The following is a 12,965-nucleotide window of genomic DNA, read 5'->3' on the forward strand; positions in this document are numbered from 1 at the left end:
ATTCAGACCCGGGAAGAGACTAGATTCATTCTATGTATGGTCTCATATTAGGAGCATAATCACCTGTCATTCTTCATTCTCTCTTCCCCCAGCGACTGGCCAAGGGCAGTTCAGACCTTGGCATAGCAAACTATTCTTTAGACAGGACCGTTGCTCCCTATGGCCCCTATGGGAACCCAAGGCAAGGCACCTTTGGTGGGGTGATTAAAATCAGGTAAGAATTAAGAGCCCAGCTGCCTGCGCTCACAAGCAGTTGGTCAGGACCAAAGGACCCTGCATTTTTCCTGAAGAAACTGCTTTCAGAGACTCTGTTTATTCTTCAAGAAACATCTTTCATCTTCAGAGTGCTAAGCAAACACCAGCTAATGAATCCTGTCGGGGGGAGGAGCAAAATTCTGGAGGGAGAGGAATAGAGAAGGGCAATGTGTTATTTTTCCCTCGCGTGATTGACATATTAATGGAGTGATCTGCATGTAGATATTTAACATGTCACAGCCCAGACTAGCAGCAGAAAGGACAAATCCCGCAGCTGTTATAGGGGAGTTCCCCCCTCAAATGGAACTAATCTTTTGATTACCTGTTGTTATGTACACGTCACTTTGTTCCTTCTGTCCCCAATGTTTTTTAAGGAGACTCACACTGAATGCATTCAAGGCGTGGAGGCAGTACCCATTACTGATGAAAAAGGAAAGAGAGAGAGAGGAAAGGAGAAACCAGCTCCGCAGGAGAGTAGCTGAAATTCTCCCCAACTTCCAAACGTGACAGAAGAGAGTCAAAGGAGACTGGGAAAGGGGACAGAAAGACTGATGCTGTTCAGTGCTGTTTTCCTGCTGACTGAAACAGACCCAAGGGGAAGTCCTGTCCAGTGCAAACGGTCTCACAGCCAAAGGAAGCTCCCTGGGGTCGCTGCTGTCGTAAACGAAGCATATATGAAAACTTCTCTGATGGTTTTGTTTTGCACTCCAGGGGGTTATTCCCCACAAGGTCCTCCTCGTGTGAAGTCTCCGTACGAGTGTCTTGGCTGGTGGCAGCACGGCCTAGGTAACCAAACCCTAGCACAGAGCGTGTTTCGGGCCAAGACCGTTTCCACACGCAGAGCTGCAGCACTGACACAAATCCTCCTCCATCACAGGAAGCACAGGACTGAACTGCACCTGTTTTTCCTTAAGCAGTCACCTGGTGCTTTTCTGTTGCCAGCACTCTGTAGGGTGACAGCCTGATCAGAGAGCAAACAGACCCGACTGTCAGCTGACCCCTAACCACCACTGTGAACTTGGCCACCCAGAGAACAGGTTCTAGCTAACTGTGCCAGGAGAGTTTGGATGGGAGGAGGAGAGGGAAAAGCTATTTATGCAGATCATATTTGCTAACAATCCAGATCACAGCATCGTGTATGAACAACCTAAAACCTGGATTCTTTTTCAAGGGACTGCCTAGTTCACAGCACTGGCCAGCTCACAAGCACTGCACTTTGATTCTGGTGGCAAGCAGCAATTCCAAGTTTATAAACCTCTATCTTCTTGTCATTTAAACATTTTCTAAGCTGTTTAACTGTAGTATTAAAGGATGTATTGTGCAAGTCTATCTGGGCCTTTTTGCTTGATCCAGCACTTCAAAACACCCTAAAAATCCAAGAAAAAGGCAGGCTGTTTTTTTACATAAGCTAAAGCTGACATGATTAAAATGAAAGTTTCCTATCACTGTTCAAACTTAACCTGCAGCACAGTGCAGACAGGGTAATGCCGTTAAGGTACGGCATGTCTTGTCTTAGCAACAGCATAAGGCAGGAATCTGGAATGACTTCCCCCTCACAACAAGACAGGCAAAGTTCTCTCCAAAAGCATTTGGCAGTACAGGGAGCACTTGGGTAATGCCAAGAAAACAGTTTACTGTTATCTGTTGCATCGGGTAATTTTTAAAACCTGTATATGCACGGAAAGTTTCCAATAAACCCGAATCTGAAATGAACACAACTGAGCTGGTGGTGCTAATTGTGTCAGAGGCTGTCTGGGTGGCACTAGACAGAAGTCCAGCGTCAGGGACCCAGACTGGCACCAAGCGCTGCAGGTGAAGTGGTACAGGGCAGGTCAAGGTGCCGAAGCACAGCAGCAGGCTCCAGAACTTTAGCATTGGGAATTTGTCCGTGCAGAGAGCTCACGGGGGTGCAGTCGGAGAGCCCCTCTGCCCAGAAAAGCCAGGCAAGACTCTCGGCACAGATCTGAAGACAACTGTCACTCCCAGGTGACCCCCCACTGCCATCCTCTACAACCCATGGATGTTTACGTCTCCCAAAGGCTGCTTACAGACCTGAGCACCAGCAGGTCAGATGAGCGCATTATCCCAGTGCAGGGAGCTGAAGGTGCCTGCGTGGAGTGTGGGCGAGCACAGACCATCTGGCTGCATTAAAAAGCAGATTGTGAGAGGAAGCGATAAGCTGAGAGGGCCGAATAACTTGCCTTGCAGGAAAGAACCGGCACTGCAGAAGGGTGGCATCATTTGCAGAGGACTGAGCCAAAGAGGCAGGGAGGAGCGGGGCTGGGGGCTGAGCTACCAAACCGACACCCCAGGGCAGCCAGCAGCCACACTTGGTGCTACCAGCGGCAACCCAGGGGCAGCCAGCAACCACGCTGGGTGCTACCAGCAGCAACCCAGTTTCTCTTAGCGCACTCTCTCCCTTTGGAAGCCTCTCCCACGTAGTGCCTAACGAGCTCCTGGAACACTTCTGAATTAGCTCTTACGCTCCCCAAGTACTGGTGGCCTTTTCCCAAGCTGACTTCCTCCTTACCCAGGCTTGGCAACAAACAGCAGGGAAAGTCTCCAGCCCACCATCCATCTGGATTCACGGCCTAAGGAGGGCAGCAGCCCAGAGGATGAGAGGTGAGGGCATATCCTTTCTCAGCTAGAGAGAAGGAAGCGTTACAGCCAGCCGGAGACAGGACATGCTGCAGCTGTAAGGACAGTAGCAGGAATACAGAGCAGCAGAGTGGGTGCACCCACATGCAGCCTGGTCTTGGCCCCAGCAACAGGCTGAGCAGGTGTTGGATCTGCACCTCACAGCTGAAAGGGTGCCCCAAACCACTGGCTACTCAGGGGAGTATCCCATTTACTGAACTGCAGATTCTTTCCCAGCAATGCCACAGTTGCACATTTTGTCATCGAGGCTCACAGCTCCCACTCGCCATCCGTGAAAATAATACTGCTTATGTGGATTATAAATCCCCCCCAAAGAACTCGAAGTACTGTCAATGCTTGCTTTAGAAACCGGCCTTTGATTCCAAAACTCTCACCTTCAAGGGTTTTCTTCTATTCTTAGTAGCCTTGAAAAACTGATTCTCCAGGTAAGACACCGTTTGGCTGGACATTCCAGCAGCAAGAAGCCAGAAGATCCAGGAGGACCTGTGCTTTGACACCCCTTTGCCCTTGCCTACTGCTAACGCAGTGCTAGCACAGAGCTGAAGCCTCAGCTGGATCCAGCTGAAGGACAGGGATGACGTTGAGGGATCAGGCGCATGCACGCTGAACGTGGTCTGAATCAAAGGGGAGAGGAGAAGCCCCTCGACTTCCCCATTCAGTCCACACCTGGCTGAAACAACTCCTGCCTCCTTGGCAGAAGCAAGGCTGTGCCTGATGCTGCTGCTGAGAGACTGCACAGGACACCCCTAAAATCCCTGGCATGATGATAGTGTTTTGCAAATTAAAGCTCCAGCAAACATTTCCCAGCAGGAGGGTGACATACAGAAAAGCTTGTTAGACCAAGGAAACAGCTTCAGCCTGCAGCTGTGCCAAAGCATCCCTCCTGCTCCGGTGCTTGGTTAGACACAGATGTCAATGCCTTAATGCTGGTCATCAGCCCACACTCTCACAGCTCAGGCACGCTCCTGCCTGTCAGCTCCTTGCTTTTCTTAGCAAGAGAGGGAGGTGGCTGCACAGCCAGACTTTCCTTCTCCTGCACAGGGAGGGAGAGAGGATTTTCACTTCGGTACAACAGCAAATGCAGAAGTGACTGCAAACTCCCCTTCCCCCTCCACTCCACCCCCTGCAGACACCTGCCCTCCAGAGTTCCTGCATGCTTTCCGAAAGGCCTCAACCAAAAACATCTTCTCCTCGGTGAATCTGTACACCAGTCCTTCAAAGCCTCCAAGGTCCAGCTCAAACTGGACTTGAAACACTGCCTGAAGCACTAAACCATTCCCTCTGCCTCCTCCCAGGCAAACGAGACTGTAGCTGGGGACTGCAGTTAGCCTGGGACGGGTCCACACACCACTGCGGGCTGATCCACAGCTCGCATCTTGGCCGGCCTGTTACGGACACCGGCCGCAGTAGCACACCTTGGCCTTCCCCAGCACCAGCTGCCACTCCAGGCATGCTCCCGCTGTGCGGGGGGACATGGCAAGCCGCAAGGGGGGAAAAAAAATAAGAGCTGGGGAGAGGCAGTAGTCTCACGTGACCCTGTCATCAGCACTGGAGTTAACGAAGCTGGTGGCTGCTGGCGTGTGAGAAGTCTTGACACGTTTTCTGCACACACCGCTCTCACCTAACTACAAGCCCGGCTCACTGCTACCGCAAGGTCCTCGTTGTCAGCGAGTGCAAAGTAATCCTCAAAGAGAAACAGCTGAACAGCAGATGCAAGTACCACCCAGGCAAATCAAAGCAGAGCTCTGGGAACAAAAGGCACCTGTGATTCTACTCATTGAAAGTCATCTTGCCTTTCAGCAGATGTCCCAATATACCAACAGAATCAAAGGCTACATCTTTTCCCACTGCACAGAGAATATCCACATCATTTCCAAACATGGCTTAGAAGAGGGTTTAAATTAAGAGACTGTTCCTTTTAGGGGTTCTGGATCTATTGTGTGGGCAAGTGTAGGAGGGCAAGCCAGACACTGGACAACAGGCTGGGAGCCTGATGCCACTCATAATGGATTGATTGCTCATGGGATGCAAGATCCTGGTTCAGATCCCCACTGTGGGGGAACATCCCTAGTTTCCAGGCTATCGAGAACTAACAAACCCAAAAATTAACTCTTGCTGAACTGGAAGAGCACTTGTTTCCTAGCTTTTCCGTAGGCTGTTGCTCCCTTATTCCCAAGTTCAGCTCACAGATAAATAGCCATGAGATGATGGCAGCTTTTGTTCATTTGACCTGGCTGAGTGTGTTGTCATAAATCAACAGGCCACTCCACAGATCATTTCTAATAATTTATTTTGATTCATAATTGCATCCATTTGGAAACACTGAATATGATGCAAAATGGACACATGCGCGCGCGCACACACACACACCCCCCCAGTCCTTTCAACAAAGCTCACATATGTTTCACAAAGTTTCTCTTCCTAAAGCTTAGAGTGGAAAAAAAACCCACAACCCAAACCCAAACTACCCATTCTCCAAGGCAGACAGTTCTTCCAGAGCCCATCATTCTTCACATTATCATTACAGAAGTTCCATAAAGACAAGATCTTGGGAGGCTGACTTCCCACATTTCAGAAAGAACCTCACCTGTCTGCAGGAAGATTTCTGCTGTACAAACATCCTGATAGCAGAAGAAAATCCTAGGAAACTGTAGAGTTCTTCACTGAAAGCAATACAGGAAAACACATCCATAATCACACACACTTCCTGCCCTAATGAGGCAATATACATTCATATAGAAGGAAAAAACCAAGCACATTATTAAGACATTAGGCAGTGAGGCAGTACCCATTTTATCTTCAGGAGACATTTTACAGCAAATGGTTTCATTAAGACACTTGAAAGCAACGTACTTTGAAGAAAAAAAAAGCACCATCATAGCATGACGGCTGAAACGCGATTAGGAGTCACAAGCAGAGCCAACTCAGGCTCACCAGTGACTTTTGTCATTTGAGGACAAGTTAAATGGAGAAACAGTCAATGTGGGGACCTGTGACTTGCCTACAAAAAAAGCACAATGTCAGAAGACACAGTTAAAGAGTGCCAAGCCACCGTTTACAGGGTGTCTCTAATGGTGCACAGTTCTTACAGTTACCAAACAGTAGGGTGCTGGCATTTGAACACGGGGGGCATTAACACTACAACAGCAGCAACATCAGAACCCTGGCCCTTTAAGAGTTGCCCTGCAGAAGTCCACACTAATTGTGAAACAACAAATACCTTTTAAAAGGTCACGGCTAAAGCAGGATAAGCTAATTTCCAAGTCTGGGCGGAGAAACCTCAAGGCTAGCTATTACCAAAATCCTTCCCTGCTTCTGACCAGCTCTAGGTCCTCTTCTCTTAGGGAGAAACTTCCCAAGGGCCAGCAGAGTACTGTTTTACTGGTTTACCATCTTCTAGACTGCCAGGTACCTGCACATGGTTTTACAGGTGAGACACTGGTCCAGCACTGGTCCTTACCTTAAGGCCACAACACGTGAACCACAAGTCACCTGTCAAAGGCAGGCTGCTCCCACTGCTCCAACACCCAGGCAGCAAGGATCTAGGCAGCTGCTAACACAGCGAGCCCAAGGACTGACCTGATGCCCAGGTTTTAACATTTTTCTACCAGTGTGGCCAGCAACAATCTCGGCAAGAAAATACTTGGAAAAGAAATTGTCCCTTTAGTGCACAAGAGATCACAACAGTCTGCCCTTGCTACAAGTACAAAAGGGACTGTTACCCTTCAAGGGCGTCTTGCTAATTCTTAGGGCTATTAAAAGGAAAGCTCCAAAGTATGTATCTGAAGCTCGCAACTCCTCTACCCTTTTAGATGCTTTTTAGATATCCTGTTACTTGATGCTTCCCATCTCCCAAGGCATTCACAAGGTAAGTCCTCTGGGGAAGAAGCCAGAATGGTAAACAAGAGCCATGTCCTTAAAGAAAAAGTCACCACTGCTATGCAGTTTACAGCCCTGCGAACTTCCCGTTGGCTGGGGAATCAGCACTGCAGCCTCCTCCTAAAATACCCAGCCTTACAACACTTCTCGCGTCCTGAATGGTTCCAGTTCCCTCTGCAGCAAGTGCAAAAAGAAAGTTTACTTTAGCACTTCACCCCCACAATACTGGAGTGGGCTTGACCAAGGTAGCGAACGGTTATGTTAGTCCAGCGCCCTTTGTTCCTAATCTATGCCCCAAAGCCCATGCTGCCTGGCAGGCCACCACTCCGAGGGTCTCGGTATAAGCAGTTCAGATGACATCTCCCATGCCAGAGCTCACCAAGAGACAAGGGATAAGGCTACGCTGACAGGCTGCAAAGCAGTGACCAGTCTCTGCCCGTAGGAGACTGAGCCCAACAGGGTCAGGCAATCCCAGGGAAATGACCCGCGATCTGCTCTGCGCTGCTTTCCCCCAGCCAGGGGTAGCAGGACGCTGAGAAACCACTTACCTCAAGCCTGGGAACACTCCCAGAGCTTATCCAGCTCACGGGTGCAGGATTTCTGCCCACGTAGCTCACAGGGACAGAGGAGTTGGCTACCTCCACTGCAGGGGTTCGTTTAGCCCAGGATGTCATTCTGCCTTCATCTTCCCAAGTGCCAGCGGGATGAGATCTGAGAAGATCACAAACCTGCTAGCCCACAGCATCCTGGTCTCCAGGGTTGCCAAGCTCCAGTTCATCTCAGCAAGCACCACAGAACGCCTATGCGCCATAGGAACATTTACAGACAACTCATGTGGAGGCAACGTCTTTCTGTGAATTCAAACTCCTAGGGTCAGGCTCCAAGCTCCAAACTGTCAGGTCACAGAAGAACAGATAGCACAGTCTGCCTGGGTGTCTTTTCTTCACACTAGGGCCAGGGAAGCAGCCAGAAACATCTTGGTGTGTTTGGTTAGAGGCAGGAAGCAAGAGAGGTGTCCCCTTTGCCTCCATATAAAGGATTGCTCACTGGATGAAGAGAGGTAAGAGGAGATAAGGGACACTCAGTAACTTTCTGCACAGCCACATTCCAAGTACAGCTGCTCCTCAATTATCTGCTGGTTATAGAAAGTGCCACTTGAGGAAACCAAACAGTGCAAGGAGGGACAGGTTCTTCACCTTAAACAAGGACACATAATCAGGATGTCACGGCAGCGATCTCAAGAGTCACCCTCAACCCTCTCACCTTTTGGCACCAGGCACCATCCTTCAGAGATAATGCACAGCAGCGCACAGTGCATTTGCATCACTCAGCCAACATCCCCCAGCTGCCTGCCACACAAGCGGCATCAGATCATCACAGCTATGATCGGCGCATGCTGCGCACACATCTAAAAACGTCAGTAGCTACAACAAGGCTCTTCCATCTGCTTCTGCATCTCAGGCCCAACTCTTGTGCCATGGTCCCAGGCTTTTCCAGCTAGACCTTTCACATTACTGAAGGGCCAACAACATACACAAAAGGTTTAAAACAAAAAGGGGAAAAAAAAGGAGAAGAAAAAAAAAAAAAAAAAAGACCCCCCACACACAAACCAGAAACCATCGTCACCAAAACCTTGGTATTTCAGCTGAAGCTCAAGCCCAGGCAATAGTACAGTTGCAGGCAGATGAGGAACAAGTGGCATCCTTGCAGAACACATAATACATTCATTCACCTGCCAGCTCAGGTCATCTGCCACAAGAAACAGATGGCTCCAACACATCCTCTCCCTACATACGCAGAGGCTGAACTGTTCCTTGGCTTCCTAGCTTGAAAAAGCAGATCTACAGTAAGGCAGCTCCACAGTGACTGGGTTGAGAGGAGACAGGATCACTGTGTTATTAGCAACACAACAGACCAAGATGCTACCTACCAAAAATGCTATTAGCAGAACTGTCTGCTCTCGCACAGGCTCCCTTCTCCCATAGCCGGAGAGCGGAAGGTAGTTTCCATAAAGCTACAGTTACACCAGACAGCACTCTTGTTTCCCCCTCAGCATCCACTGTTACATGTTGCTTCAACATGTCTCCTCCTTACTTGCTATAGTTACCTGCTGTCTCCTGTCACAATCCATAATCTGAGCAGAAACACTCTGAGGGAGATGAGCCAAGCCTTCAAACCAACACAGACCCAGCCTGCAGAAAGAACGATGAGATTGAAGATGACAGTGTCTTCTCACCCGGTCGGACAGATGGGGATGGAATAACAACTTTATGGGTTAAGAGGTGAAGGGAACTTACAGAGTCCTACAGAAATGTTGCTCACAAAGGCACTTAGTACAAGCATGTATATAGCTGGATGGAAGAGAAGATAGGAAAAAATAAAAATTAAAAATGCACCAGAGAGGAGGGAGCTGTTCAGCGACTGCCTAGACGGTCTCTTTTAGCCAAAGAGCCTGGCTTCTGCAGCGGTCCATCTGTTATCTGTTCGCCCTCCTGACATCTCTGAAATGCCACATGCAGGTACGAGCCAAGGATTCCTTAACCTCTGCAGGAGCCAGTGCTCACTCTGAAGTCCAGCAGTGGGTTCCTCTTGATGCCAGGGTTCACACCTAATGAAAACTCAAGTTCTCAAAACCTTGTGCTCTTCTTCCTGCCGAGCTGAGCTGCACAAAGCTTCCGACAGTGGAAAAAGCATCAGGCTCCTCCTCTCTAGGTCTGTGCATATGGCTTACTGCTTTCTGCATCCTATTGCTGGCTTCCAGCACACGAAGAACCATTCTGCCTGGGAAAGCCTCTGATGTTGTCAGTGACGGGATAGGCAACCCATACACCGACCACAAAGGAAGTGTGTGGGAGGAGGGAGTCCTAGTGGAAGGGGCCGTTCCCCTGCTAAAGAAAGTCAGTCAACATCATCGACAGAAAAAGGTGTCACACGATGTCTTCAGCAGAGCGCTGTGGAGGAGAAGACCCCAGGCTCAGGAAATGGCCCCAGTTGCATAGGAAACCCCTGTTATACTGGCCAGTGTCTATCACTAACCCACCCAGGAGCCTGCGCCCAGTGTTGTCCCGCAGAGCCAGCCGAGCTTCCCTCTCAGTCACGTTGTAGCTGATGTTCAACAGCTGGATAAGGAGGATGTATCCCATGCCAGCTGTTACAATGGCACAGTACCACACACAGGTGAACGACAGAGCAGAGCTGGCAGCAGGGAAAAAGATGGGAAGGAAGCCATTTAGTTTTGGAGCAGCTGTTTTAGCATGACTGTCCCTGGTAATCACTATCCTTTCAAATCCCTGTCTACATCTGCCACAGTGATCTCACTTTGCTGCTTTCATCAGATAATCCTTGAAGGCTTTCTCAAAATTAAGGCTTCAGGGCTTACTTAATGAGAGCTTTTAGCACTACCAGAGCTACTCTCGCACATTGCTACTGCACTACCTAGCTCTTTACTCTTTCTGTTGTAAAAGTACTGGGTCCTTATTTAAGGACACAATGATGTTCACACTCAACAGATCATGAGGGCAGAGTCACTCATGCTAGTGTACTCTGCCCATCGGTGGTAGCGCTAGTCTCTGAACTCATGCCTGATGCTCCTCACCGCCCTCCCTGCCAGACATTAACGCTGTCTGTTCTAAGCAGATAACTCAGTGGGACAGTCCCTTGATAAACAGTGAGGGATGAGGGGAAGAGACAGCACAGATTCCAGACTGTTCAGACCATTACCTGCACCTGGGGGCAAACAAATTTAAGGGCGTGTCTATATAGGACAAAATAGACGCACTTCAAATCCCAGCTCCTCCAACAACTTCTTCCAAATAAAGGGTGATCTCTCCCCGAGTCTCAGGCTCCACACCTTGGCAAAAGCAGTAATGCATCACTGCTTTCCAGAGCTTTTTAAGGAGCACTTTTTGGTCAGATTTGACAGCCAACACCACTGGCCTAGAGCACAGAATGAGGAACAGGAACTAAGCTGCCTGACCAAGCCTGTTCCCACCCCAGCTCTCTCCCAGACAAATATCTCACCTGTAGTCAGAATAGGCCCCAGGGCAGTAGAACAATGCCACAAACGGAGTTCGGCCCCTACAGATGGTGTGCAGGGTCAACGTAATTCCATACACTGAGGTGAGCATGAAGAAGGAGAGTGCAAGGATGAATGCTTGATGGTTCTGCTCCCCTACACAGCTGTTAATCCTCCAAAAGGAAAGAAGAGAATACTTTGCTTAAAAAGAAAAGAAACTGGCTTCTCTTTCCTGCTCCCTCCCCCAGCTGTCAAGAGAACCTAATTTCTAAGGTGCTTCTATACAACACAGGCTAAGAACTTTGAAATACATTCAAAGAAGCTTTATAGCTTTTTCACGGAAAGGTTATAGGCACAAGTCAATAAACCAGTAGGGCAACAGTAGTAGACTGTTTGCCTCAAACTGTTAGCAAGTATGGTATCCTTTGCTGAGACACATCTATACCCTGCTGCTGCTTGGTTCCAGTACTGCATGCAGACAGGCAGCTTTAGGCTCCCTTGCCCCAGGAGAGCACTAATGCAATTTAACTGCAAGACTGCTAGTGCTCCAGAGACTGAGCCTAAAAAATAAAACAAAAAGCCACTCAAAAACACAGGCCCAAAAAATCCTCCCAAATGAAAACCAGCAGAGAACCAGAGGCAATTCTGAAGTACGCTGCAGAAGTTATCAGCTATCGAGTCAACCCACTTACAAGAAACAAAGTTCTTTAAATTGTTCTTTAATACAGTAAATGCACATTTACTGTTTTAAAGGACATCACCAGGTCCTGCACATAAGAACAGCAACCCCATTCAACAGGGACTGTAAAAACAAGAAGCTAACTTAAAAAGGGAGAGAACTTGAAAGAGAGGGCACGTATAGCTTCAGCAGTGCAAAACCTACCAGACACAGTGATGGTCCAGTCTCCTTACGCACCGGCCACAGAGCCGGCAGTGCCCTGCTCGGGCAGGTCTGACCAGCTGGCATTTAGCACACCAGTCCTTCTTCACACCTTCTGGTTCCTCAGCTGACAGCCTGGAATAGCCTTTGGCTTCCCCATTCACAGCACGGCTGCTAGCGGCTCCTGAGGAGGTGACGCCATGGAGCCCGTTGGAGCTCCCTCTAACACTCTTGTTGGGCAAACCCTGGTGCGACACCTTCTCGTTGCTTGCTGGGATGGGGAGGTAGCCGGGGTCCTTCTTGGCTCGAGACAGAGCTGCAAGCATAAGAATTACCCCACAGGTGAGAGCGACCACTTGGGCATACCCCACGCGGCCGCGGGGAACCACCTCCTGCAGAAACACGTAGTACATGTAGCCCAGGGAGAAGAGCCCCAGGCTCAGGAAGAAGAGAGTCCGCTCCTTCCTCCTGTGGGTGAGGTAGTAATACCAGAGCGCCAGCACGGGCAGGGATGTCAGGATGACCAGCCCCAGCAGGAAGTGCAGCGCGGCGATGTGGAGGAAGACGGGCAGCAGCACCAGCGGCGGCACGAGGCTGACGTTGACCTTCACGGCCCCTGCGAACCAGGGGACCCGCACCCGGTCCGCGACCGTGTCGGCGATTCTCCCCAGAGCTCCCGGCGGCAGCGACCGGCACGTCAGCCACCTGTTGGGGGGAAGCGCAGGCACCGGCTGGCGGGCGGCCGGGCGGGCAGCCGCGCTCCCCGGCCCTTCCCCGGCCCCCGCCCGGCTGCCCGAGGGCGACCCGCACCCCCCCGCTGCCCTCCCTTCAGCGCCGCTGCCCCGGGGTCCCTCCCTCCCGCCAGCCGAGGCCAGGGGCCCGCCCGGGCGGCCCCGCCGGGGGTGGCGGCGCCCTCACCTCTCGCAGCCCTCGTCCAGGTCCTCGCAGTCGCAGCAACACGCCGCCAGGTGGTTCCTCTCGCCCCTGCGGTCCACGTACTCGCAGCAGCAGAGCGGCTCCTCCATGGCCGCCCTTCCCCGCCGCCCGCCCCTCAGCCGCCGCGGGGCGCGGGACGCGGCTCCCGCCCGCCAGCGCCGCCGCCCCGCCCCCTCCCCGCCGCAGGTACCTCGCGCCCCGCCCCCCCGGCGGAGCCCCGCCGCCATTGGCCGCCCGCGCCCCACGCCGCGGCGGGGGTGCGGGGGGGGGGGGGGGGGCGCGAGGGACACCCCCCCGCCCCGGGCCCGTCCACCTGACGGCGGAACAGCCCAATGCCCGCCC

General features: G+C 51.1%; 2 protein-coding genes across 12 annotated transcripts in view; one reads left to right on the plus strand and one right to left on the minus strand.

Moving 5' to 3' along the window:
• Nucleotides 1–1,582, plus strand: part of CCDC191 (coiled-coil domain containing 191) — a 21,017-nt gene extending 19,435 nt beyond the window's left edge. For all 4 annotated transcript variants that reach the window (XM_040596785.1, XM_040596786.1, XM_040596788.1 and 1 more), the window contains one exon: nucleotides 630–1,582. In XM_040596785.1, coding sequence (XP_040452719.1) covers nucleotides 630–762 — 133 coding nt within the window. In that variant the 3' untranslated portion in view covers nucleotides 763–1,582. The remainder of the gene's footprint in view (nucleotides 1–629) is intronic.
• Nucleotides 1–12,759, minus strand: part of ZDHHC23 (zinc finger DHHC-type palmitoyltransferase 23) — a 13,626-nt gene extending 867 nt beyond the window's left edge. Inside the window, exons 1-6 of one of the 8 annotated variants that reach the window (XR_005828236.1) lie at nucleotides 12,606–12,759; nucleotides 11,691–12,392; nucleotides 10,813–10,980; nucleotides 9,090–9,987; nucleotides 8,900–8,984; nucleotides 5,187–7,838 (exon numbers count right to left, since the gene is read on the minus strand). Coding sequence is in view for 3 of the 8 variants with exons in the window: in XM_040596796.1 (XP_040452730.1) it covers nucleotides 9,720–9,987; nucleotides 10,813–10,980; nucleotides 11,691–12,392; nucleotides 12,606–12,712 (1,245 nt within the window). In the remaining 5 variants the exon portion in view is untranslated. Of the gene's footprint in view, nucleotides 1–5,186; nucleotides 9,988–10,812; nucleotides 10,981–11,690; nucleotides 12,393–12,605 lie in introns of those variants that run through there. The other 7 variants (XR_005828234.1, XR_005828232.1, XR_005828233.1 and 4 more) reach the window with 7 other exon arrangements.
• Nucleotides 12,760–12,965: the final 206 nt, after the last annotated feature.

This window comes from Falco naumanni, chromosome 5 (genome assembly GCF_017639655.2).
Source record: "Falco naumanni isolate bFalNau1 chromosome 5, bFalNau1.pat, whole genome shotgun sequence".
NCBI lineage: Eukaryota > Metazoa > Chordata > Aves > Falconiformes > Falconidae > Falco > Falco naumanni.